At 44.6% G+C, this 27,017-nt stretch overlaps 1 protein-coding gene across 1 annotated transcript in view; it reads left to right on the forward strand.

The window, feature by feature from the left end:
• Positions 1–27,017, forward strand: part of gli3 (GLI family zinc finger 3) — a 100,633-nt gene that overhangs the window by 44,357 nt on the left and 29,259 nt on the right. The window contains exon 4 of the mRNA XM_008294625.1: positions 9,684–9,789. Within this exon, the coding sequence (XP_008292847.1) occupies positions 9,684–9,789 (106 nt within the window). The remainder of the gene's footprint in view (positions 1–9,683; positions 9,790–27,017) is intronic.

Raw genomic sequence — 27,017 nt, forward strand, 5'->3', positions numbered from 1 at the left:
TAAGTCTTTTAGGATTATTTGGGTGGAATCTGTTGACAGGGGTGCAGTAAATGGATTACAACTTTGTCCTTGTTTTGGGATGCTGTGAGGAGGGAAAGGGGAGAGATCAGGAGGATGCGCTTTGAATAATGAGAGAGGCAAAGAAAAAGAGATAGACCGAGAGCGGGATTAACTGAAAGAATTAGGAAGACGATGCAAGACTGAGAGAGAGGGTGAAAGAGAGGGTAAGGTGACAGCAATGCAAATAGCACAGAGAGTGAAAAAGAAAGAGAACCAGAGAGTTCCAGATGTTGTTGTACTCATAAGACCTAATTGGTCCAGAGGCGTCAAACCCTGTCTGGCCCTGCAGAGCCCAGCAGCCATTTGTCTGATTGCTGTGACACTGGGCTTTGTCTTCACTCTGTGACACACAGTTTCCTTCGTTAGCCCAAATAATGGCCACATACCTCCAGAGGCCTGAACAGGCTGTCCAGCGTCTGCAAGTGTTCAGTGGAAAATACAGGAATAGACTTACAACACAAGGGGAAATACCATTTGATTGTAAAACACATTAAGGGACAGCACCGGTGGGTTTAAATGTTTGAGTTTCTAAACTTAAAATCATGTATGCATGACTGTTTTCCAAAGATTGCAATATACTTTTTTAGATTTATTTTCCGTCTCCCAGGCAGCCAATGGTTTCCATTTTAATACAGAATGAAAATCAGCTTGCAGAGACTTATAACTTGCTTAAGAGAAATGACTCAGTCCATTACTTTGCCAATTATGAACTTCAGTACTTAAGATTGAGATTCCAGAGGTAGTTTTCAAACTGCGACCCAGTCCAGGCAGTAAAACGATCCTGATACGTACCAGCGACTGACACTTCATCAACATTAATGAGAAAAATGTTTGATAGAAAGTCTGATAGTTAAATTCATTGGGTGCAAACCGCCATAAAAACACAAGATTCAGTTGCATGAACAAACCTCTCTCACCCACAACAGCCAAATATATCATAATAGCCTCCCTTGATAATTGAACCCTTTCGAAATCCGTCACTCTTCCTGTTGGCGTCTGTGCAGGTCTTCCGAGGCAGGCTAGTCTGCAGCAGTCTGGGCCTCTTGTCGCCTCCGTCCATGCCTGCAGACCTTCCCTGGTGGAGGCTGTGTCTGGAGGTGGGGGACTGGTGGTTTCCATTGCAAGACGGGCTTTGAGGTTTATAAATCCCCACAACCCTGTGTCACCACCTCCATGTAAGCAATTTACTCCCTGCGGCCTGCTCCAAGGGCTGACGGACTTAATGCGTAGGGTCCCTGTCTGGTGATACCCGGTCCAGGCCAGCCACTCTGAACCTTAACCCCAGCGCGGTGAGGCAACTTCACCCTTGTTGCCCTCCATGCGCCGCCGGGTTTTACTTGCTTTTTTTATATATTGTGCATCAAAGGGAGCTCATTCCTTTTCTTTTATTTATTATTTGATTAATGAAATTTATCAGCTAAACCCCTCTGACCTGCTGCTGTCTTTGTAATGGATGAGAGACATGCCGTCCCTTTCGCGCCCATGAATTTTAGCTTTTAGTAGCGTCTTGCTTTTCTGCCGTTTAGGTCTTCAAAGTCAGACTGCCCTTGAACGCACCACAGAGGAGAATTTTTAAACTACCCCCTTCTTTCAGCCACATTACCAAGCGATAATACATAATTTTGACCAAAAAAAAAAACAACTAAAGGTGACAAAATACCCACTGTGATGGATTACCGCTTTTAATCAAGATTAAGAAGCCCCTGCAAGTTGACATTCATAGCACATGGAAATAAACTGAGAACAGCGCCTACCTGGAAATGTAATTTGGTAAACAAAATTACATTAAAATAGCCGGCTGTGGTCAGTGACCTCCCTGCATGATTCAAAATTGAGAAGCTGTCCTCTTTCCCCGAGCAGTGTCCGGTCTGTGTGCTGTTAGAATGCAGGTGTATTAGCCTCACAGTCACTATCACGCAGCCACATGCGGTTTTAGTTTCACCTGCATAGAGGCCGAAGGAGGGTCAGTCTGTCATAGCGGCCTGATGCAGCTGTGGCAATCACAAACACAGCCGCCGATATGACCCGCACTCATATGTTGCGCTGAATCCAAATCATTTAAAGTAAAAACAGATACTGTGGAGAGAAAAAAAAAGTGTTTTTGTTTTTTCAGCAAACCTCAATTTCTAAATAAAGATCTCAGAAAAAAGAGCAAGCCCTTAAGTGTCTTTGTATTTAAGTAGAATAAATCACACAGGGCTAGTCGGAACAAAACAAATGTAGCAAAGTCCTGGTGAGTTAACCCGAGGTTTAAATCAACTCCCTCCTCTACTGAGAGTTATCATTGTTTGGAGTGAAGGAGATAGACAGATGTGAGAGATAAAGAGCGAGGGAGGTGGGGAAGAGGAGTGTTTCGGCGGTGTTTCAGCTACTAAACCGCTGCGTCTTTCCCCAGCTGGGTGGGTGGAGAGGAGGCTTTGAGGGGGGGTGCAGGGCAGAACGGGTGCAGTAGTGAGGGGAGAAGGGCCAACGCATAGCTCTTTGTTCTGCTCCCCAGCTCATCCCAATCTGGAGAAATTCGGCAAATGCAGGAGATAGATTGGCGCTCCGTAGAGGCTTGGTGGAATAACCTTCACTCCCTGATCCATACTGGGATACAAGGGGAAGAGAAGAAAAACGGGGTATAACTGGGGTTGCATGGTGCTGGGGGGCCCCTGGAAGAGCCGTGTGCGTGCTTAGCTTCACTTTCCAGCAAGAAAAAAGGGTCCTTGCACCACAATTTGTTAGGATCGACTCCGAAAATGTCTTGCAGATGCTGGAGTTCCATTAAGATACTTGTTTGACTTATAGCTGAATGTCCTGCATATTTTGCAGAGAAAACTGCAAAACTGTTAGGAAAAGTAGATATTTTAGATAAAGTTTGGCAGGGAATTGTTGCATATCCTGCAGATGATGTAAGAGCAAAAAAAAAAAAGAAACAAAAAAAACCCCAAAACCCTTGGAGGAAAGAAAAATTATCCTGTACTTAACTCTGTAAATATTGGCACAAAGCGATAACCTGCTTGAACATTAAGTCCCAGAGCAAATATGCATAGACTTGTAGCACCACGAAGAGAAAGAATGGGCACCGACTGACTTGTTCAGTCTAGACAAACAAATTAGTTCTGACAGCGATGGAATGTATACTCGAACAGAAAGCCTGTTATCGTGCAGACGTTTCTCTTTCTACCACTCACTTTCTCCGCTCGGCTCTGTTTTTCTTTTCCACCATGTTAATTGCTTTTACCCGCAGAAAGGCTGCTTGTGTTTAAGGGTGTGAGAGCAACCGAGCAAGAGGGAGAGAGACAGAGGAGGCAAAAACAGCAGAGAACACAGCGGAAAAGCGAAAAAAAAAAATCTATTGATTTACAGAGGAAGGGCAGTGTGTGATCTGCCAGCCTTGCGTAAAAGATGAATGGCAGAGAGACTGGCAAGCCAACGCTTAACATTCTTCTGTTATTTAACCTCTCTGCTTGCTTTCTTCTCCCTCCTTCTCACTATTGCTCTTTGCTGAATAAAGGCTTGTTTTTTTTTTTTTCTTCATCTTTTCTGTTTTCCAGTGCCCAAGCATTGCATACAGTAGAGAGAGCTCTGCACAGCAAGAACATTAGGCTAATTTATACAGCGGTAATTAGGCCATTAGACCTGAAACAATCTGGGACCCGTAATTAAGCAAAGCGCTCCAAAAGTCAACAGCAACTCCCATTGAGCTTAGCTAAACAGTCTCCGAAAGTGTTATTTACATGTCCAAACAGCTTGAGGTCTCAGTGTAAGCAAACATGATGAGAGGCGGGGTGCGAAGGGATTGATCAGAGGGGGAATTTGCCACCACAAGAGAGGCAGCTCCTAAACTACTGCGGCTGATAGTGTGTCGACGGTTTCCGCATCTCCATCTCGCGCCAGCTCTGATAGTGACGAGAGGCTCAGTGTCACATTTCTGCTGGAAAGTGGGATCAAAAGTGTCAAGCACACCGAGTCGTATTGTTCACTCTCACAATAAATACTCGCAGTCATGCTTGTCTGCGGATTTGTCATGTGTAGGAAAAATTTCCTCCGATGCTCTAAAATTTTGTGCACGGCAAGGGTTATTTTGAGGATTGTAATTTGCTTTTTTTTCTGCTTCATGATGGTTTCTTAGGATTTATGGATTTTGGATTTGGTGCAAAGTAGTGATTCTAGTAGAGAACTCTTGGGCTTTTATACTGACAACAAAAGCTTAAGTTAATTGTTGATCTTTTTAAAGATAACCCCTTTAAGCTTATTTTAAATTTGAACATATCCAGTGTCACACGATAAATCCCAGGAGTTGCAATGTGATTACCAGAATTCTACAGTTCTGCAGAGAAGTCTAACAGCTATTAAGTCTATGGCTGTCGTCTGCGGGTCGAACTGTCGATTGGTTTGTCGGCATGTTCTCATCCGACCAGGTTCCTATTGGTCAGAAATTGGCGAGCGTTACTTTCACAAGAAGAAAAATGCTACACCATTAGCCTTCCGAGATGAATGTATAATTTTTGCAGGTGAGGATTAACTGTGAAAAATGTGGTGTCTTGAATACACCCCACATTTTCACTACTCTAAACTTATGTGACCTCTCGGACACTGCTAAGTCTGACTCATTAACATTTACGTATACTTGGATCTAGGGCTGGACCCGGATAGCTGTCTATTCATTGGCTGTGCTGGAATCGGTATAACAATTTTGCTCTCCGAATACCCCCCCCAGCTATTTGGACCAGCCCTTAACCAATCAAGGAAGTCCTTGATGTGGCTGCGGATCCACAGCTAAAGCGTAACATTGCCTGTAATGTGGGCTAACTTGTCTTCTTTACGATCGTCCGTGAACTTCCATGTTTGATTCTTGAGGCTTTGAGTGTAAACATATCAATGTTGCCATTTTTCAGTATGTCAGGTTTAATAATCATTTATTGGATAAAAAACGATAGATTGATTCAGCAATTTTTTCAATTATCGTTTAAAAGAAAAATCAAAGTTCCAGTAAAATATGTTAATTTTACAACATGCTGCTTTTGTTCTGATGCAACTTTTTCTATCTGTAGTCTTTAGCGGTGATACGGCCACAGCACTATCTGTAATAACCGATAAACACTGAAGGGTAAATGCTGAAAAAGTACTAGTATTACACATATAAAAAAGCAGGAGTTTGTGTTGCTCTAAATTTTCGTACCAGTATTTTAATTTTACTGCAAATTTACATGGGTGCCAAATATCGGTCGCCTTGATTACCAATCATCGGCATCGATATCGGCCTTGGCAAAACTACATCAGGTGACAAATAGGTACAGTTTTAGTCAGGCAAACTGTTGTTTGTTTGACTACAGCCCTAATCAAGTCTTATTGGGTTTATTCACCTCCTCAGGCTTCAGAAGTTGCTCAAACACTCAATCTCTTCATTTTAAGGAGTTTGCAATGTGAAAAGGTTGAAAATCTCTGCTCTAAATGTCTCAAGGTGACATCATCAGGAGTAACTAAAAAACCACCAGTAAAGCAGTGTGCCGAAATGCGGCTCGTTTGCATAGTGAAGTCATGTACGCGTGTTTGTATCCACCTCCAGAACAACAAGAGCTGCACATACATGCGCTTTCAAGCATGCAAACAAAGTCTCGAGCATCTTTCACACTCGAAAGTGTTGCTGAGTTGTGGCGTAACTGCAGGCCTCGCTGCAGACGAGCGTGCCTGAACAGTGAGATCATGAGCGGGGAGAGAGGTGGCATAATGAAATCTGGCAGTCACAGCCCCGGCACAGGCTTCATATGTTCCACATTAGCAATTCACAAACCTCTGGAGCAGGCCCCAGCAGCCCTTTTCTCACTCCGCCTTAGTCGCTTATGACAATCTGTCACTGGCTCTTTGTGCTCTCGCAGCGGAGCGTCGATGAGAAGTGCGGTGTTTATGGAGGAGTGTTTCGTCCTCGGCTGCAGGTGACACTCCTTCAGAGCAGAGTCAGTGAACCCTCACCAGAGGAGAGCCGGTTTATCCGTCAAGACAATAAACTCACAATGCTGAGTTGACAAGAAAAAAGAAAGATGAGAAATTGTTTGGCGTTATCAAAACCCCCAAATCAGAAGTGCGAGTGACAGTTTAAATTCTCTGCAAGTATCACATCAAATACATTCCGAAGCACAGTGAAGATCCTCAGTGGCAAAACTTCCATTATGAGATGAAATTAGCCAATGAGGATATTGCAAATGATGTGCTTTAGGCTTTATCTCCCCTTGTCCTCCTCCTTCTTTTTGAAATGATTCAAGTGTCCAATAAAGGACAAGGCAATTACCATCCTCTCTTTAATGAAGGGGAAGCTGGCTTTTGGTCCTGAGCACGGTGAGTTTGTGTTGAATTAGAATTAATGAGCCTGGTCAAAGTTTGCTTCTAATTGCCCTTTCATGAAGACCCATTTGTAATCATGTCTTAATGACTTCCATCCCTTCTCTTTAAAAGACTGAAAAAGAAAAAGGGGAAAAAAAAAACAACAACCAAAAAAATGAATACTGCTGCTCTGAGAAGTTGCACTGAGGTCATTAAAATGTTCTGAAGAGCCGATGAATCGGTTGAAAACTATGGAAAATGTTAGCCTCTCTATATTTCAAAAGATGCAAAAATAAAAAGAAAAAAAAGTCTTCAAGATTCCTGACTTTATGCATTTGATTGGCTCAGATGATTTATTTAATCCGGCTAACGTTGCCAGCAGTGGTTTACCATATGCAACAGGGACAAAACGGTTGTGATTACACTTTCTTGAGGAATGCTTGGTGGTTGTGTGGCCGCAACGGGAAGGTAAAAACTGTGACGTGTGTTTTTTGGCTTCCTGTGTGCCTTCCAGCTGTATTCTGTATTAGAGAATACCCCCGAATATCCAGAAGAGCAGGGGCAATTTAGTCCCGGAGTAAACAGTACGGAGTCCCTACAGGAAACACTGGAGATGGATTGCAGGATGGAGCCTTTCTCCCTCTTTCCTTTTGCTCTCTGTTCTTTGTGACTGTATACATTCCCTCTAGTGACACGGGGGCTGTTTGCCTTGCTAATGGAGAGCTGCGCTGGTGTAAAAGAGGTGGCAGGCTCTATTTAGATAGGGCCATGGTAAAGTAAACTTCTGAGTTGGATTTAAATAAACCTCAGCGGAACGGTTTGCCATGCGGCAAAGTCATGGGCGAGAGGAGGGAGGGGAAAGAGTGATGAAGGAGTAAGAAAAAAGGGTCCAGTCGAGGCACAGGGCTCTGCTGAGTGAGTAGCTCCAGAGACATAAACAAAAGGGGAGATCTGGGTAATTCAATGAGGAGTGGCGGATGTGGGAATGAAGGTGTATGTTGCAGGGGTGAAGGGGTGGAGTCTTTAAAGTGATTTCACAGCTTGTAATCTCTATAGTTATCCCCCACTGCCCGACATGACAGAGGCGAGTATAAAGTTCCTGCTACGTGGGCAGGGATGAGTAAGACTGGAGAACATGAAGCTTTTACTCCCATCGAGCTGCTGCGCGGCGCACAGACCCTGCTAAACCTGAAGGTTCATTTCCGAGTCTGACAGCCGAGGGCCGACAGCCCGGGAGTTGGAGCTGCGGAGAGTAAACAAAGCAGCTTCAGCCCTTGTCTACCAGAAACCCATCCCCTCCTTCCCAGCATCCCCTCATCCCTCCCTCCCCCAGCAGCTCTGGAATCGGCCGAGGTGAGCCGAGCCAAAACTGAGTCATCAAGAGAGAACTATCAAACAGACAGAGACGAAGTGGTCAGATACTTGCCAGAGCTGGATGGAGAAGGCTTTTACCACTTATCTCTGCTATTGTGAAAACTTGCACGGCTTCAAGAAGTTTGCCTAAGTTTTTAAGCAAATCTTTGTGTTGCTCTGAGTGCTATCTCAGAGAAACGATGATAATCAGCAATGGAGTTGGAGACAATAATTTGAAGTTGTGATCTGGATTAAAGTGCTGTTTGAGTATCAGTCCTTGACATTTTCTACCTGAGTTTCACCTTAAAAGACCTCAAAAGACATGCAGTTGTCTGGTGCCGAAAACAGTAGCGGTTGATGTCTTGGTGTGTCGTGTGTTTAAGCTGAAAAAGGTACTCCGGCAATTTATCATGTCAGATGAACACTCATGGGAACTCCTACAGCTGATTTATTTTGTCTGTCATTCTAGAAAGAGCTTCCAAAAATACTCCAAGATCAGGGGACCTTCAGAGGCGAGGTTCAAATGCAGGATTCTATTAGAAAAAGATCATAGAAAGTATAGGATCCTGGTGCATCCAACACAAAATATGAGGATAATTCTGTTTTTGACTTGCCCCTTCATTTTTTATGAATCTTTATGGGAGTCCTTCATTAAAATTCTAATGCAACAGGATTACAACAACACCAAAACGGATCACCTCTTAATTCTAGCAGTTTTGGCCCAAGCTGGCAATTATCATCCCCGTGAATGAATGAGCAATGAGGTAAGTGGACCTGAGATGTGCCCAGGGATCAACACCTGCTGCGCCGCTCTGCCATGCAGCTGCATTTGTCATGGCCCAACACTTGTAGAGCTGTTGGGCACCCCACCGTTTGGCCATCTGCCCTCTTGGCTCACGCTTCTAAATGTTTACAAGCAAAAAAAAAAAAAAAGAGAGAGAAAAAACTCATAGCTAGCAGCCTCGCAGACTTGCTGCGTGAAGTTATGCAGATGTTGACACATGCTTTGCCTCGGGGAGGTGATACGCAACTTGGCAACGGGCTCGCTAACAGGCAATAAAGTGACACGTGTTGGAGTTGAGAGACGTGTTCATACTCAATGAATGAAGTGAGCGAAGATGTGATTCATTTGTGTGTAAAGAGTCGTGAGCTGTTTGTCTTTCTGTGCAAGTTTTAACCCATTTTAAGTTTTCACAGCTCCAGTAGGCAGCATCTGTGAAAAATTCCCACTCTTGGTTCTGCTTGTTGCGACTCGTCCCACGTTGGATGCACAGTTGCAACACACACACACACACACACAGACACAGACACACACACACACACATACAGACACAGTTCCGGCTTTACTTCTTAAGTTTGTGCCACAGAGTGCAGTTAAGGTTAGAAGATGAGTGCATACATATTCAGGTCTGGTGGCAGCACAACAGTTTCAGTTTCGGGGGTAAAAATAGAGAAAGGCTTGGAAGCTTGTATTATGCAAATGTTTTAATGTTTTATCTGGAGGGCGGGAGGGGGGGGAAAGAAAAAGAAGCCTCGGGATTCTCTGTGACAAAACACTGAAATGGAAAAGGATGTTTTTGTACGTCTCATTGGTTGTACTTAAATGTTATTCTTTGTACAAAACCATATTATGCTTGGCACGGTGAGAAATGTGCCGTTTGGCTGCTTCTCTTACGGTTATTTATCGCTGTTTATTTTGAGTTCTATCAGCCTCCAGACATTTACAAAGACTTCCTCGTTGAAACAGTTTGGAGTCAGCGCAGCTTTCAGCTCGGCGCGTTTAATGAGGTCTCATTTGGGTGGGTCCGCTGAAAGATAGCCATCAACCCCATTGCCTTTCATTACGGCTGCTATTTAGATTAGCTGAGGAGGGAGTGAATTCACATGACAATATGTTTTTAGAAGAACCACGGGTCTTGCAAAGTGTAAAGAATAACGTTTCCTCTCTTTTCTCGCCCATACAGCTGCTCCACAGTTCTTCCCGACCTTCCACCCTCCGGTGCCCATCGACGACAGACATACCCAGGGACGTTACATCTACGAGCCTTCCCCCGTGCCCCCTCTCCATGTGTAAGTCTCATGCACACGCCGAAATCTTACTGAGAACACGTTCGATTCAGCTGCATCATGTACGTCACCGAGCGAGCCTCCCCGCTATTAACGCCGATACAAATCGAGTTCCGAAAACTTCCTTCCGGCCCGTGGGCGTGGAGCGTCCTCCTCATGGGTGCCGGGGCGCCTCTCTTTGCCTTTCAGGATCAAAGGCCACGGCCCTGTACGTGCGCAACATGATCCGCATGTCAGAGACACGCAAATGAACATGTGTCAGAGACATGGAAATGAGAGCAGGGCGAGGGAAGCCTGGGAGCGCGCAATTCTCATAAGAGCAGTGATCAAGCCCTGTCAAGAGAAGGAAGCAGTGCCTCTGCTGACATCCAGCCGTCTCTGACAGACACAGATGGGCTCCTGACATACCAACTGTACACCGCCTCAGACTATCATATACATGTACATTCTATCAAACGTTAAGTAAGGTAAAAACATGGCGTCATGTCTCGTAAGATGGAGTTATTATAAGTAGGCTCATTACGTAGTTCCCTGGAGTGCCTCCGACGGCGCTGCCCAGGTCAGCAGAGAACTTCAAAGCGCTCACTTGCATGTACAAATTATTTCTCCTCGTTTTTAGTCGCCCTCCTTCTCTCTCTTTATCTTTTTTTTTTTTTTTTGCATCCAAACACTGCAAGGAGATGCTTCATCGTCCTTGCGGCTCTTGTTTCCTAACCGCAGACACGAAGGAAGCGATCACGGCGCGACGAGGACAAATTGGATGGGGCAGCTACTTGGGCCGCATTATGTTTGATATTCTTCATCATTATCAACTCCCCCCTTTCTCCTCCTCAGGAGTCATATCTCTCCCTTGCTGATGTGCCACTAAGCGTAATGAATTTTTTATGTCCCCTCCACCTCCGGCCCACCCCACCTCTCAACCCCCTCGTCTCCTTGCTCAGGGGGAGCTGCAGCGGCAGAGGAAGAAAGTGGGGGATAGAGAGAGAGAGAGAGAGAGGCGAGGAAATAAAAAAGGGAGGTGATTGATGCCCCGTGTCACTGCAAACAAAATGGCAAATATAATTTAGCATTTAGCTTATGCGGAGATAATGGGGCGAACACGCGCAGGCAACACAGGCTCAAACAAACAGCCGGGCTTGTTATCCGTCAGGAGCGCTTTGGTGCGATGTGGAGCGCAGGTTATAGGAGGGAGGTGGGAGAAAAATGAGGAAGGAGGAGGTGGTGGGGGGACAACACGGAACAGAGCCGGGGAATTGAATTAAGGGGAGAAGTTACGCAGCGCCGGTGTCTTCAGTCACTCTGTCCGGACAGGAGTTATCTGTGCGCTTGGTTTGCTGTCAGCGGAGACACGGCCGCGCTCTGCCACGCTACTTAAGGCCTATTTATCCAAACCATTAAGCATAGAGCTGTTTAATATGACACACTATGTTGAGGGAAACTATTTGTCATGATTATAAGACAGCTGTTGAGTGGCCGGCCTTATTTAAATCAAAACCGTGAACTCGCTGTCGTGCGCCTTATCTGCGAGCTTACGTGGGTTTCATGCAGAAATGATCCCCGCAACTACTCTGCACAGCGATATTGCCTCGCCGCTTGATTAAAAAAGCGGCTACGAATTCCTCAGCGAGAAGAATCACTCACCGTATTACAGCTGGGCCCAACCACCTGATGGCAAATTGGAGTTAATTGCACTCCCAGGTTTGTGCAAGTTTTTGCTGCGGCCAAACTTTACGAGCGTGAAACTGCAGCCAAAAAAAAATAATATCTGCCAGGGTTTAAACGATGCTTTCTCCTCCTCCTCGGTAATGCTGCTTGTAGCCGGCCCCAGCAAATAGAGGCGGCCGACGTATAGCTGTCGCTTCGGGGAAATGGAGGACAGGAGGCGGCTTATGGAGAAATATTGAATTGTTTTAAGACAAGTTCTCCTCGGTGCGCAGAATTAATCGTTATTAGCCCTCTCAAAGATATGCCTAAGTACACAGGGACTATTATTGCAGTACTTCCCCATGCAACCTCTCATTACGGCCTGTAATTACAGTTGGGTTGGCCCTGCGGCAGTTCCATCAATCCAGCCAGCTTCCCCCCGCCACGCACGCACACAAGCCCAGCCACCAGCGGGCATCCGTGGCCGGAGAAAAACACCGGCGAACGCCCAGCAGCTTGTTTCCTCCGCCGCCACAATGACACATCCACCATCCGAACGTGGCAAATGAACAGGATCATATCCTATTACTGTGAAGGGCCTAATTGAAACATGTTTATTTATGGCCCTCGTTTTCAGCCGAGGAGCGGGCGTTAGCAGCGCGGCTAACGGGCTCCAGCGATATGAGGCGGTGGAATTAAATTAAAAGCTCATAAAATGAAATATGCTCTGTATTAGCTGTTTGACACTTAATTTGCCTTCAAATGAGCAGAGGAAATCACAAATTAACTGTCCTTTGTTTTTTTCCCTCTTTACCTCACCTCCCCTATTAGGCAAGGGAGAGTGCAATTACAGACAGAGGCTAATCGTTTAGTTTATGAATTCTTGTGGGGAAGGTACCAATGTGCCATTCAATATTAAAGCCTCGGGGTCAGGGGAGGGGGTGGGGGTCCCTCCGACTGGCTGCTTGCTTTGCCGGGAAACTTATATATTCTCATGAAGGAGCAGCACCTGACAGGAGTTTCTCTCTGAGCTGAAACTAATCCCAACAACAAGCTTTTTCTGCGTGTTCTTACTGAACCAAAACCTCGCTGACCCAGAACCAGGAAGAGTTTTTTTCTGCCTTGAAGTCTGTCCTTTTCCCAGGTCTAGAAACGTTTTACCTCCAGCCTCGCCGAAGACAGAAAAGAGCCTCTCCTGCTCCAGGAGAAGATGCTTCCTGCTTAAATAAACACATTGACTAGTGAAGAGCGGGCTCTCCATGGGAGCTCTGGTCCCCTCTGCCACCACCATTGTGCGGGACTGGCTTAATGGGAGTTTTCGGGGGAGGGGGGGGGAGGCCGGGGCCAAGAGAAGAGACCGCTCCTTTCATTCCGGCTTTATTGCCTGACCACGGTACACAGCAAAACAAAACAGCCCTCTCATGCGGCTCGACGCCGGCTCTCAGTCACCCGGAGACCGCTCAGAACAAACAGAGGTATTCGTCACAAGTCAATTATCAGCATCAGAGTTTACTCTGGAGTCCCGGGCCCTCGTGCTGTGAATGGGGCCACTAAAAAAAAACAAAACATTCTTACGGGATAAGCAATTGACTCACAACCCTTTGCACACAGTGTGAATTTTAAAAAAAAGAATTAAGTCAAACTGACAGAGTCAATTTGAGAGTCTATAAAGTTGTAAAACAAAAAGAGTGTTCTGAGCTCTGACTTTATTTCATTTTAATTATGGATGTATGAGGAAATCTCTGCAGACAGTCTGAGGTTTTTCTTGCAATATCGCATTTGTTGAAGGATTGCAGTTTGACAAGAAATGCCTAAAACTACTTTGCTAGAAGGTGAAGTAAAAATTTAAATACTTTCCTTTTTTTCTGTTCCGACAAAAATATCAGTCACTATCATAACCACATTAAGGATTTTAAAAAAAGGCAACAATCTGAAGCTCAGGAGGGCAAAAAGAAAGGGTCACATTTTGAAGAAAAGAAAACTTGTCAGTGTGACTCATGAATAAAGTCATGGGTTTTATTTTCTGTCAGTGAGGAGGCTCGGTGCAGGTGGGGGCTCTCAGGGTGCGTTTCCGTGTTTCCAGCCTGTGTGGTTATTTCATTCAGCACCGTGTTTGTTCAGCTGCAGGCCTGGACCGACTGGAAGGTATTCTGAAGGTACCAGGGGAGAGCTGCGGCTCGACTCTGTCATCGCAGCGCAACCTCAGCTCCCAAACGAAGAACCAGCAAGGAGTTAATTGACTTAAGGGCTGTGTGAGCTGTTGCTTCAGAGGCTTTGCTTTGCATAAAGAGCGCAATATGGCACTAAACGCGACTGAACCACCTTGTTACCCTCTAAATCCAAGCATCGGAGACGCTCGCGCCGTTTCGGTGCATCGACTCTTACACGCTTCCCCCTCAGTGTCCTCACCGAGGCTGTTTGCTGTTTCGATGTGCGCCGAGTTCTTTTGTTATTTACATAAACTGTTGTCAGAGCGCCCAATCTGCGCATGGAGGAGCGGCATGTTGCTTAGCATAAAGACTAAAGTCTTATCTCAACACCTCCTTCCAGATGGGACGAGGCCGAGCAGTGCAGTGCTGACACACACAAGTGCACACACAAACACACATACACACACTATATATATATATATATTTATATATAAATAAATATATATATATCGAAACAACAGAAAGGCAAGAGGACCTGCTGTAGCTTTTGTAGGTGCTGGAGGAGAAAGCTTTTGTAAGTTATCATCTTATTCGTGGCTATTTATGCTGTGTGAAGGCCTCATTTAATAATTTATATCTCATTTGCTGATTTAGCCTTTGTCAAATATGATGCAAGAATTTGTGGCAGCATAATTTTTTGCAACATTTTCCAACAATTTGCTTTTTTTTTTTTTTTTTTTTAAGATTCTCTGCAGCAAAAACGATTATAAAAATCTCCTGTTTGAAAATGTGTCCTTAACGCTCACATTTGAATATTGTCTAGACTAAACCAGAATGTGAAGTGAAGCTATAAATTACATTAGGAATTAATGATTAGCCCACAATCGCATCTGATAATCTTTGTCCAGATACGGCGGCTGTCACCAAAAAGCAGGGGCAGAGAGACGAAGGCCACTTTTTCATCTTCCTCTCAAACTGTCCAAAACCCATTCTGTGTGACTTCATAGGTCACCCCTCTCTGGTGCAGTCACTGGTTCCCCCTCCATCCTCCCTCCCTTCCTCCCTCGCCTCACCCCACCAGCCTCCCCCCCCCCTTCTCTAATACTTTCTCTATGGAGTAAGTCGGGGGGACAGGCGGTCACGCAGTAGCTGGCTTCATGATTAATGGTGTTTATTCTTGACAGAAGGCTCCTTTATTTATCTGCATTGCAGTTTCACTGATACTATCAGTCACCTGAATGAAAAATATTCAGTCATACCAATTTTGCAGTATAATTGAGTAGAGTCACTTCCTTTCAGTTTCCCCCCCACCCCTTGCTCTCCTCTCCCACTCTATCTGGCAGCCTTATCATCGCCACAGTAATTTTCGCGCTGCGTTGTTTGATATGGAGAGGCTGGCTTTAGCCGTATTTGACATAAAGCCTCTTCAATTTTCACAGGAGAAAAAAGAAGAAGAAGAAAAAAAAAAAGGGAAGAAAGAAAGTTGTGCGGCACTCTGTGAAAATGTGCGAGGAGGGGAAGTATCTCTACCCCCCCTCCTCCTTTTTTTTCTGAGGCAATTTCAGGATTTAGAGAGAAAGGAGATAAATGCCTAAGCAGAAATGTGGGCAGATTGAAGTTACAGTATATCTATTTTTTTGTAATACACCAGTTTCAGAACCCCAAATGGGCAGTGTAGTCTTTTTTTTCTCTTCAGCCTGTGCACAGGACCGTGATATTTTGAAGGCACCTGTGTATTTTGAGAATGATGGATCCAGCAGGTTGGGAGGAAAAAAAAAAAAAAGAGAGAGGAAAAAAAAAAAAGAGCTAAGGTTGGCACAGCAGATATTTGACAAGGCCTGTAAAGGTTTTAGGGTTGAGTCATTACCTGTGGAGATCTGTTAAGACATGCTCCAAAACTCTACTTACCAGGCTAGGATTACCTTCGACTGAGGCTGCTCCCGCTGCTCTGTGTGTATTTGTATTTCTCCCTAGTTATTAGGCGCATTTTTAATGTTTTTTCAAATGGTTTACGACTGATTTAACGTGTCTTAAATTCTCAAGAAAAGAAAAAAGAATTCACATCGCTTCCAACCGGATCGCTTACGTAACCGTTTTATTCAAATCCTGTCTGATTATTCGTTCAACAAATATTTCCTGTTCATTATAATTTCGTCAGCGTTGGTTGAATTTAATTTAAGGGCCCATTAAAGGGTGGAGAGAAAAAAAAGCTTTCAGAAAAAGGTACATTTTTGATAAAAGGGGAATACATTAATCTCTAATACGAGGCCTGTGAATTTGCACATGTAACACATTAGTGGATTTGCTTTTTCTATACACAAGTCATTTGCCCCCTCTTCATGTTTTGAGATCTCAATTTGTAGCTCTCCCAAGGAGCACAATGGAAAACCAGGTCTGAGGGGAAGAGATAACAGGCAGGTGCCAAAAGCTCTGCGCTAATATGTGTGTGTGTGTGTGTTTGAGTGTGTGTTTGAGTGTGTGTGCAAGCATGGCTGCACGAACACACACACACATTTTGCAATAAATGTAGTTTTTTTAGAATGATTTTACTGACATTCCAAAAAAATAAAAAATTCTTTGGTTTTATTTTACTTTTCAATATGAAAGAGGCACAAAATACATATTAATTTTATTATTTTATTTATTTTGCTGCTCTTCCTCTCACAATTCACACTACAATTTTTTAATCTTGGACATAATAATTTATAGTTTGCATTATAAGACATTTACTGAAGCATTTAAACAATTTGTATATGCGTTACAAACAGGGCTGCAACCACTGATAACTGTATTTGTGGGATGAATTAATCTTGTTTTGTGTATTAAATGTCAGCAGCTGAAAAAGGCCGAGGCGACACACTCATTTATAGTCAGTTTGTGATGATATGTCATCAAATAAAGCATCAAAATCACACTCATTTTTGTGAGTTTATCGATTCTAACAAATTTATATTTTTGTGCAAGTCGACAAGTTAATTAAATGACTAATCTTCTCCTATATGGTTAAGAATTCAACAAACAGAAGCACTATGTAAACCTTCAATAACATTTGTGTGATGTATTACTTTCCTAAGGAACACACAAGTCAAAGCGGTTTTTAGTGGTTTCACTGGTAACTTATTTGACGGGTGTGGCAGACTGTCACTTTTACGAGCCTTCCTGCCTCTTAATTGGTTTTGTAAAAACACCCTCCTCTCATTGGCGGGCACCTATTAGGGAACGGCAGCGAGACGTAGCAGCCTCACGCCGTCTCCGCCACCGCAGGCAGCCGCTGTCCTGACGCCTCACATGTGGCGGTTTTTTAAAAAAGCCGTCACTCTCTGCGCAATATTAGAGGAACGGCTGATTTTTGCAGTGAGGTTGCTTTTACCTAATGCAGAATATTTGAGTCAATTTTACTTTTAAGAGTCAGTTTTTTTTTTTCTCACTCAACCTGTGCCCTACAGACGTCATGCTGTAGCCGTGTAGAAATGTGGAATTTCCATTACTCTGATCTCTGGGCTCCAGACCCTGCGATCCCACTCTGGGGGCCAGTTATAGCAAGTAACGAGACCAGGGGAACAGGGTCATAAATCCTCTCCAACTCTCCTCATTTTCCATCCTCTCTCTCTCTCTTCGTCCCTCCCTTTCCTTTTCCTCCCTCCATCTCTCTCTCTCTCCTGCACCTCTCCTAGCCTTCAATAAATGATTGAAGGGAATCTAAACAAATATAACCACATGTTGGTTATAAAATGCTTTTAGTCTAGCTGAGGTTCCACCGCCGCCTTTTAATGGGAGAAGAAATGAGTTCATTACGACGCCCGCACCTCGTCTCCTCCCTTTTTTTTCTCCTTTCTATTTGTTTATCTTCAGAATCGCAGCAAAAAATTTCACTCCTTTTATACTCTCCTCACCAATGAAAATTAATTCATATCACATAAAGCGATTCTTCTCTCTCAGCCCTTCGTTATCTCCCTTATCAGATGTGGCGTCCATTACATCTGATAGCGCGATCGAGACTGGTTTCATCTAATAATTCATCTGTTTGGGCCAAAACGAAGCCCCCTTTTTTCTGCTGTTTCTCCCTCCCGTGATGCTTTGCTCGGGAGGGCTCATGAAGTTTCTTTCGGGGGGGGAAGCTGCACAAATATGCAGAGTCACGCACGCAGCTGCAGCAAAGTTTTCGTTGCGTGTCCGTCATTTGTTTGACCTCCTCGTGTGAGAGTGATTTCACCTAATTAGGAATGAAAGTTTACTTAAAGAGGATTGGATAAAGCTGGAAAACTTGTTTCCAGAGCCAAAAAAACATCCCAAAGCGGGCTTATTAAGAATTCTCTCCCCATTCATATCAGTTTTGTTTCACTTATGTAGCAGGTTTGTGTAACATCCTCCTTTGGGTATATCCAAAATTTCCACCAGTCTATGTTTAAGCCTCCCAAAGCTTCATCAAGCCTGAGCATGGCACCACCACGCTTTCAGCCCCTTCATGATTAAATATCAAGGAACTCCACTTGACATTTTATTAGCCCAACAAGATGGATGAAATGGCCAGAATAAAGTAGGCTGTGTCTGTTCACTTTCCCACCAGCGCTTGCCTTTCTTCTGTCCGGCTTTTCTTTCCCTTCCCCTCCTCTGCAAGAAGTATGTATTAGGAAAACGTGATGGATTTGGTTCTGAAAAGTAGATTTTCAGTTGCAGAGAAGGAAACACATATTTCTGTGTCTTGTACCTGATGCTCCTGTTCTGCTCCCTCTGTGTCTCAGCTCTCCCTCCTCCTCCTCCTCCTCCCGACCCCCTTTTTTTTTTTTTTTCTGTTGTTCTACCTCAGATCTCTGTCTGACGGATTAACCATCTCCAGCAGTGTGTCTCTGCTGTCTTGTAGCGCTGTGTATTGTTTGTGATTTGCTCAGGCCCATCCGTGCGGCTGCTCATTTCGGCAGCCCAGTGTGACGTGGTGAATTGAAGAGGGGGGATCATGTGGAGCCGTCTCACGGATCCACGCCGATCCTCGCAGCCCCTGGGCCACACTCATTCTCCTCGACGCCCCTCACCTGTAGGCCGAGCGCGCGCACACACACAAACACACACACACACACACACACACACTGACATGCATGCTCATTACCTGACTTGTCGGGTAGTGAAGGCGATGGGGTGTGGAACCTGAACCCTGTTTAGCTGCAGGCATCAGCTGAGTTTTTGTGTAAAGGCATCGGGGCCATCGAGACACTACTTGAGAGGAAAAAGAAAGATAGATGCGCTTCCTCCCTGTTTTCAGAAGTTTAACACTTTAACACCCAGGAGTCCCCGCCTGTCTTCTCTCTAGCCCGAGGCATGCCAGAGGATCTCAAAACACTGACTGAGAGCTAATTCCACCTGTGCTTATACTCTCTTGCTTTGAGGAAGAAGAAAAAAAAAAAGAAAAGAAAAAGAGAGGGAGGAAAAACAGCAATCAAGCACGTAATTTGCAGCGAGCGGAGATGAAGGTGGAATGTTCCATTAATGCGATCGCTCTATTTGTAAAAATCAAGCATGGGAGAGGACCAAAAAGGAACAAGAATTTTTTTTTCTTTTTTCTTTTTTAAAGTGTCATGTTTGTTCCCTGATTCCAGCCGCCTTGAAATTACAGGAAAAAAGGGCTGGCTCATTTTGTGCAATTTCACTTTTATGTTTTCATTTTCTTGCTATACACTCGTGTTGATTCGTTTTGGTAGACATTCTTATCTCGATGGCTGAAATTACATTTAATTGCAGTGTGGAAAAATGGCTTTTCAAAAACAGGGTTGTGAAAGAGGAAAAAAACAAAAAAACAACAACAAAAAAAACACAAAAAAACACCCCGCTGCGTGGCAAAGCCAAACATAAACTTTTTCAAAAACTGTTTGCAGTCATAATTTGGAACCGGCACAAGTGGTGAGAAGATGTGATTCTGTCTTTCTTTGATAAAGCGTAATCCCTCCCTGACTTTGTAGAAGTGGCGCCTTGATCTAAAACAAGGAACGTTTCTCATGTGTGACACGACTTCAGCGGGTTCGTGACTCCTCTGGAGTTCACAGAGGCAGCGGTTACAACCAACCGGAGCTTCTGACACCTGGACCCGTTTGTTATGACTTGAGCCTGTCACACTCGCTGACTCCCGTTGATAAGCATATGTTATCACTCCAGCAGCGTGGAAGTGATACGTGCCTACGGGGATGTACTGTACGTCGTCGTGACAGGACCGATGTGTATATGTGTGTTCCTTGTGCTGCTTACATGTAGACAATGCGAGTGTGACGGAGACGCTGGCGGGGGGAGGAGACGGAGAAGGAGAATGTCTGGGTATTCAACTGGACAGCGAGGGTGTGTGAACTGACTGTGCAGTATATGGGAATGTCTGGCACGCCTCCAGAAGTATCCCACAGAGAGGGAATCCTGCTTGATGTGACCATGAATAGAAAAGCCTTCCCCACCCCCCGGACCCACCCCGGCCTTTGATGTCAGGGGGTCACACAGAGCCTTCGCAGCTCTGGGGGGACATAGTTACCCTGAACGCCTGGCAACCTCGCCGTTACCCTGCCAGCTCCGCGGCCTGCACTGGCCAGGCAGAAGAAAAGCTCAGAGCAGAGGCTGCTGCTGGTGTGCAAAGGAGGAAATTCAGATTACATGGGCTGTATAACTGTTAATGTTCCCAGAAAAGGCCAAAAGACAAGTTCCTGGCTTTCATTTACGACTAAAATTTACCATCTAAAGTACCAAGACTGATGCACCAAGTTAAGGAGAATAAAGTTCATACTGTTTTCTCCTTTCTCTTTAAAATATGCACAATTTTGAACATAAATGTAGCTTTAATGTAGCAGCAAGCAGCTATCTGTCATTTAAAGATGTAGTAGATGAAGTGAAGTGAATGCCTCTTTAACAGAAAATGAGTTTACACCTCCTCTCTGTGTGTTGTAATCTGACTTTCTCTGTTTTCTGTTTTGGTAACCGGTCTGGCCATGCGTGCATGCATGATAGTGCATGTAAGTCCCTCCCTTTGAAACTGTTGGCTCTACCCTCATTGATAAACTGATAGTCACCATGAAGCACCCTCACCGTACCCTGCCAGCTCCACGGCCTTCATTACCCAGGCAGAAGAGAAGCTTAAATCAGAGGCTGCTGCTGGTGTGCAAAGGAGGAAATTCAGATTACATGGACTGTATAAATGTTGATGTTTTCAGAAAAGGCCAAAAGACAAGTTCCTGGCTTTCATTTAGTACTGAAATATACTCACTAAAGTCGAGAACTAAGGAAAAAAAGTCTATTAGTTTTTTCACCTTTACCTTTAAGATGCAAATATGCAAGATTTTAAATATCGCATAAAGGTAGCAGCAGGCAACTTTCTGCAATGTAAAAATATAGTAAATTTAGCTGAGCAATGGTGTCCTTAGCAGAAAATGTAGTTAGTGTGGTAATCTTAGTTTCTCTGTTCTCTGTTTTGGCGGGTGGTCGGGCCTGATGAGCGTTATGTGCATGTGAATCCCTCCCTTTGAAACTGTTGGCTCCACTCACTATTACAAACTGACTGCGTGTGACCTTCTGCACCACATCACTAAAGAAAAAGTTCAGTTCCGTGTTTAGCTGATGCCTCCCAAAAGCAAAGAGTATATTATTTGCCTAATTTATGTGCACTTGTTACGTTTCAGCTCAGTGTGAGTCTCTACTGCTGTTTAGAGGCTCTACTCTGTTACTCTCTCTCTGCTCGTGTCGGTTCCGATCTTTGTGTGTCCGTTTCCACTCTAAAGTCTGCTCCGGTCCGTCCACATATTCGCTTTGATCCAATAGATCGTCTAAACAGACACATGGAGAACCTTCAATTTAATAGCGGTGCATTAAACATGTAGCCACTGTAGCAATAACCTGCTGTACCGCCGCTCAGATATGTGGCTGCATATTGCATCTACAGTGACTATGGACATACCATGTGGGGACCAGTCTGCCAGTGATTTGTCAGCTTGGGCAGCCTGCGTTTCCTCCCACAACACTGATAGTGAAGAAAACCTCTTGCAAGATGAAAAAATAATCTGCTCCGTTTCGGTAACACGAGCCATTACTCCTGCAAACCTTTTGTTCGTCAAAACACTTTAGCTTTCTATCACGGTGAAAGAAACAACGCACTGCGAATGCAGCGACTGCACACAATAGCCAGATCATCCTTTCCACTGTTGGTCGTATTACGTAGTAAATGAAAGAATAGAAACGCAGATGTGAGGGGAGCATACTTGCAACATGAAATGAGTGGCTGGCAAATATTAGATCCGTCTAATGTTTCGGCGCTGCTAATAAAGAGGGAAATCTGTAAATCATCACCTGTGCATTTGCTGATGAAGATACACTGAATTACTATTCCATTGTGTAGCGTAGAGTAGTTTCACAGTGTTTGAGCAAGTTGTAGGTGAGCTGGTGTGCTTGAGCTGCCGAGATTATGCAGATTCACGTAGAGAAAGTCGCATTTTAGAGTTGTATTTAAGCCTTTATAAGGTAGGAAGGATTGATTTGCCTTCTAAATGTGTAACTTTCATACACAGAGAAGAGTTTTTAGGGGTTAAATCAGCAACCGAAGACGGGCTTAAATGAAGTCTTCCCCATCGAATCATTAAGAACCCAGAATACATCCACCTTCCCCTGTTTGTGTCTCCCAGTCTCGGTCTCGTCTTCTCTCTCTCCCCTTGTCTCAGCTCCCTTTCCTCTCTCCTTGGGTCTCAGCTGGCTCTGTTCCTGTGGCCCTTTGATCTCAGTGAAAGGGTTTGGAGCTTTAAAGTGCTTCTGTTTCCGCTGTCAGGAGCCCCTCTCTTCCTCCTCTCTGGTTTAGGCTTTCAGAGCGGTGGCAGCGTTGCGGCTGTGGCTGGGTGGGTTAGGGGGTTGGGAGCGGGTGAGGAGGCGTAGGTTCCTGTGAGGTGGTGAGATTGAGGTGAGGTTGGGGTGGGGTGGGCGTATGATGCTGTCAGCCTCAGTCAGCAGAGGGCCTGACACCTGACTGATCCCAATTCCCTCCAAAACTCCCAGTTCCCACCTCACTCAGCCCCTTGTGGCCACAGATGTAACGTGTACACTCTACCCCTTCTCTGGATTTCATTCATATAAAAAACCAAGCCACTTTCAAAGTGCTGTGCATCCCTCCATTACAAAATCATCACATTTAAATGTAGTCCAGCTTGGCTGCAAGAGCAGAAGTTTGTCAAAGAAGAACTTCACTTACATATTACAGTGAAACGGAGGCATGTTAAAAAATTGTAAATGTAGCGAGTGGAAGTTTCCATCCACAGCAGGGACTTGTTTTTGTGTCAAATAGAGAAAATAATCGAACCGCGGGGACCTTTGTGACGTGTTGAGACTGACTGTAGCACCGAACCACTGTGCCAAGAAACCGGCTCAGGTGATATGATGTAATTTTATAACGTGAGTGCTGTAATTCTCCAGCAGTTGTCGTGTTTACGGGTGCAGTATGTTGCATTTTTTGTAGATATCTGATATGCCAGTATTTCCTCACTCATTTTGGCTGATGCCAGTGGTGATACATGCACATATTTATTCCATCTAACAGCAGTGAAATCAACATGTTACTTTGGCTGCTCTTATGGGATGGCCCTCTGGCAGATGCAGACATAAAATACTTTTGAAACATTCTCTGAAAAATAAGAAAACTATTTCAACTTGCACGTAAAACACACCATATTTATTTTTATGTAACAAGACTGTAAACTTTAATCGTTATCTGTCTGTTGGTGTTTCTTTCATGGGATTTCAATATTTTATTTCAAAGCCTTTATTGATGGATACCGACGATGATGCCAATAGGACATAGCAGGTTCTACCAATACTGGGGAAAAACATAACCAGTCTAACCACTATATATATTTTGCGACTTACATTTTTATTTTTTTCCCATACTTGTCTAATCTCTATAAGCACTGCTTGCAGTTCAGCCATAAAGCCTCATTTTTTGTTCACGTCTGTTACACCTGAGTCATTGCTATCTTCATGATTGCACCAAAGAAGCCCAGAAATTAGTTCTGTTTAGTGCAAATGGCTTATTTTTTAGAGAATTTTACAGATGACTAGTTCAAGGACTGTCTTACGTTTGAAAATCGGATGACTCTTTCTGTTTTTGTAGTTTCTGGCTATGATAAATGATGTCATTTTGACGATTTTGAAACATGTCTTTCATGGGTTTTGGGGATCAGAGGGTTAAGAAGTTGGTTGTGAACATAGAAACATTGTGTTTACGACCTGACTATGCCACCTCACATCTGTGGGTTTTCCTATAAACGAGACATCAAGTCAAAACATTTGTTGACCTCTCATGTCAACCAGATTGTACACTTAGTGTTTCCCCAAATTAAAGCCACATATTCCACATTTCCCAGCACACACAAGAGAACTGTTTCAACCTAAGTACTGGTTTCAGTCTAGTGGAGCTGGTAGGGTCACGACTATTGGCCTTGACGTTGTTTTCTTTCTCCACTCTTTGCTTTGGGCCAGTCTAGCAGCTGCAGATGAAAATATGATGGTTTCATGAACAGTCTCAGTTGTTGGATTATTGGATTTGGACTCGCCAATTTCCTGTACTGCTCTGCGAAGCACACATCACGAAATTTTCATCTTATTTTATGCGCAACCATTTCATGCTTGAGCTAAAAGTATTTTGCAAAAGCGCGCTTCCTATTTTAGCCGACCGCTGTGTCAATACCACCAGGTCTGACTGCCGCGCCACAATGATGCCTTCTATGCCGAAGTGAAGTCATCAACCTTCACCGCAACTGTGTGTTCCTTCGAAAAAGAAATTATTAGTGTTGATATAACCTTGTTCCAAACAAAGATTCAAGGCCTGTGCACACGAAGACACGCCGCTCCTTGAAACCTCAAAACCTTTTGGGGGCATATTTACACTTGGCAAGTGTACGCTCATCCGGTGAAATAGGACGACAGTTTAAAATCCACAGACCGCCCCGTGTAAACATGCGATGTCTTAAAGAGGCGCTGGCTGGTTTAAGCAAGGCCACGTGAAAGGAAATGGCTTCCATATGTCAGCAGCTCGGGCTTTCCTCGTGCCCCTGCTTGCAGGATGTCTTCTTTTGAGGGTTAATAGGAATTAGAAACCTACGAAGGAAAGCGGAGGAGTGAAGTTCTCTCCCTGGAAAGTAGAAGAAGAATCCTGCGAATCCTGCGGTACGAGCTTTGATGTAAATCTCAAATCAGGTGAATCTGAGGCGCTGCTTTCTCCACGCACACACGCAGGGCGAACATTCCTGCGCAGACACACAGCACGTTGTCAGATTACTTCCTTTCGTCATGTTGATTAATGCACACTGGCAGATGCTAAGGTGATCACGGCCCTGCGGAGAGCGGCGGCCACTCTCTCTTTGCGTTTTCCTTCAAAGACGCACCACACTCCTCCGAACTATCCATCTCTCGGCTGTCCTCCTCAAATCCCCTCACACCTGGCTCTGCACCCCTTGAGACATCTTTCTTTTTTTCTCTCCCCAAACCCTTCTCTTGCCTTTCTCCGTCCAACCTCCCCTCCCCAATTTATAGCTCATATCTTCACGTGCTCCGTCCTCCCGACTACCGTTAATGCTGAGCTGTCTCCCCTCCCTCTGTTCTCCTCAAACTTTTCTTTCACCTTTCAACAGGCTGAAAATCTCCCTCTTCCTCATGTCACCATCTTTCCCTTTGTTTTCTGACCACTTTTTTTTTTTTTTTACCTCTTCTCTCAGCACTCCTGACCCGCAAGTAGGACTCTGGAAAAACTAGGCAAACAGAGGCATGTAGCTCATAGTGTCAGTGTAGGGAGACGCAGCCAGCGCATGACAGGGTTAATCAGTGTCATGGCAGCCGGAGTGGGTATCTGGTTCCATTCAAACATGAAAAAAGCCATGAAATTCTTCAACCCTTCCTCTTGGGTTATTATTTCTGGATAGACAAACATCGCATGAATCCATTAATTCCACATATTTTGCCTTTAAATAGACTCTTGTGCAGGTGCAGGATATGATTAAAAACCAATTTCTCGATAATCAGTGACAAAGCAGGTTTTTATTTTTCTTTGCATGCTGCACACACTCCGGTGTGTACGTGTGCGAGGTGCACGGTCAACCGCGTGACAACAAAGCCGACGTCACTCCACAGCGGCGTTGTGATCTGTGCAAATGAGGCGTGTAATGTTTGCATGTGGCTACCTGAGTCGCTCATCGTAAACGCACACACCTGTTTTGAAGTCGCCCTTATCTCAGCCTGGAGGAAGTAAAAAAAAATAAATAAATAGTGTGTCATGAGTTTTCTTGACAGCCTACGTGCAAAAAGTCACAAGGTGAAAAAAAACAAAAACTGTGTGTTGCAACGTCAGGAAGGATCCCGAAAGAGATTTTTCCCTTTTCTTCTTCATCACAAGACACGCTGTCACACTCTTGAACGCGGCGCAAGCCTTTAAAAATTGTCCCGTCGCCCCCTTTGGGCTAATTACAGAAAAGGCTCCTCGAGACAAAGTTGCCGGCCGCGCACACATATGTCTGTGTGTGTTGTTTCCGCTCCTCGGCGCTCATTATTGACCCCGGCCTGAGCTCTTTCATTAGGGGGGCTGTGAAGTGGAGGGACGAAGGGGCCGGTTGGGGATCAGGGGACGGGGCGGAGGTCGTAATTGGGCTGTTCCGCTCCCCCCGGCCTCGCTCAAGGTCACCGCCAGACAAACGGTGGGCCAGGTCTCTCACTCGTTTTTTTTTGCTTTTCCTCCCCTTTTCCATCTCTCCTCCTAACCTCCCTCTAAAACCCACACTTTTTTTTTTCTCCTCTCCCCTCTTTCACTCATCCTCTCCTTCTCCTGGGGTCTTTTGTCACAGCAGACTGGTCCACTGGGGAGACACAGAGAAGCGGAGGGGCTAATTCAGTCTAATCTTTTAGCCTGTTAATGTCTGGCTGATATGTGGATTTCTTCACATCCTCGGGGGAAGGCCTTTGTGGTGAAGGCCATCATTATGAAGTTTCCAGGCCCTCCTAACCAATTATAAGGAGGGGAGACAAATTAGTTCATCTCAAACTTGGCTCCTAAGAAGTTTTGCCTGATTGTTCTCAACTTTACTTCACATCTCATACAAAAGAGACAATTCACAGCCAAGGTTTTTTTTTTTTTTTTTTTTTTGATAAAAGAGAAGCCAGATAGTGCTCTGTACATTCTATTTAAAGGAAGAGATTTTGAAAAAGGCTTGCTGATGGTTTTTTTTTTTTCTTTCTTTTTGTACAACATCCGTCATGTGCAATCCTGTACACGGTTTCGATGTGGCGTTGCGGTGTAGCGTTGCTTGTCTGGCCCTGGCCAGCGGTGAGCTCGGTCTAACGTTTCCCTCTGATTAAGACGCAGTGGTGAAAGCTGCCTTTGATCTGAGGAAATGTCTGCGTAGGGAGCAGTTGGAATGCAGCACTCTCCTCGCCGCCTCGCAGATGGAA

Source organism: Stegastes partitus, unplaced genomic scaffold, assembly GCF_000690725.1.
Source record: "Stegastes partitus isolate 25-593 unplaced genomic scaffold, Stegastes_partitus-1.0.2 Scaffold980, whole genome shotgun sequence".
In the NCBI taxonomy this organism is placed as follows: domain Eukaryota; kingdom Metazoa; phylum Chordata; class Actinopteri; family Pomacentridae; genus Stegastes; species Stegastes partitus.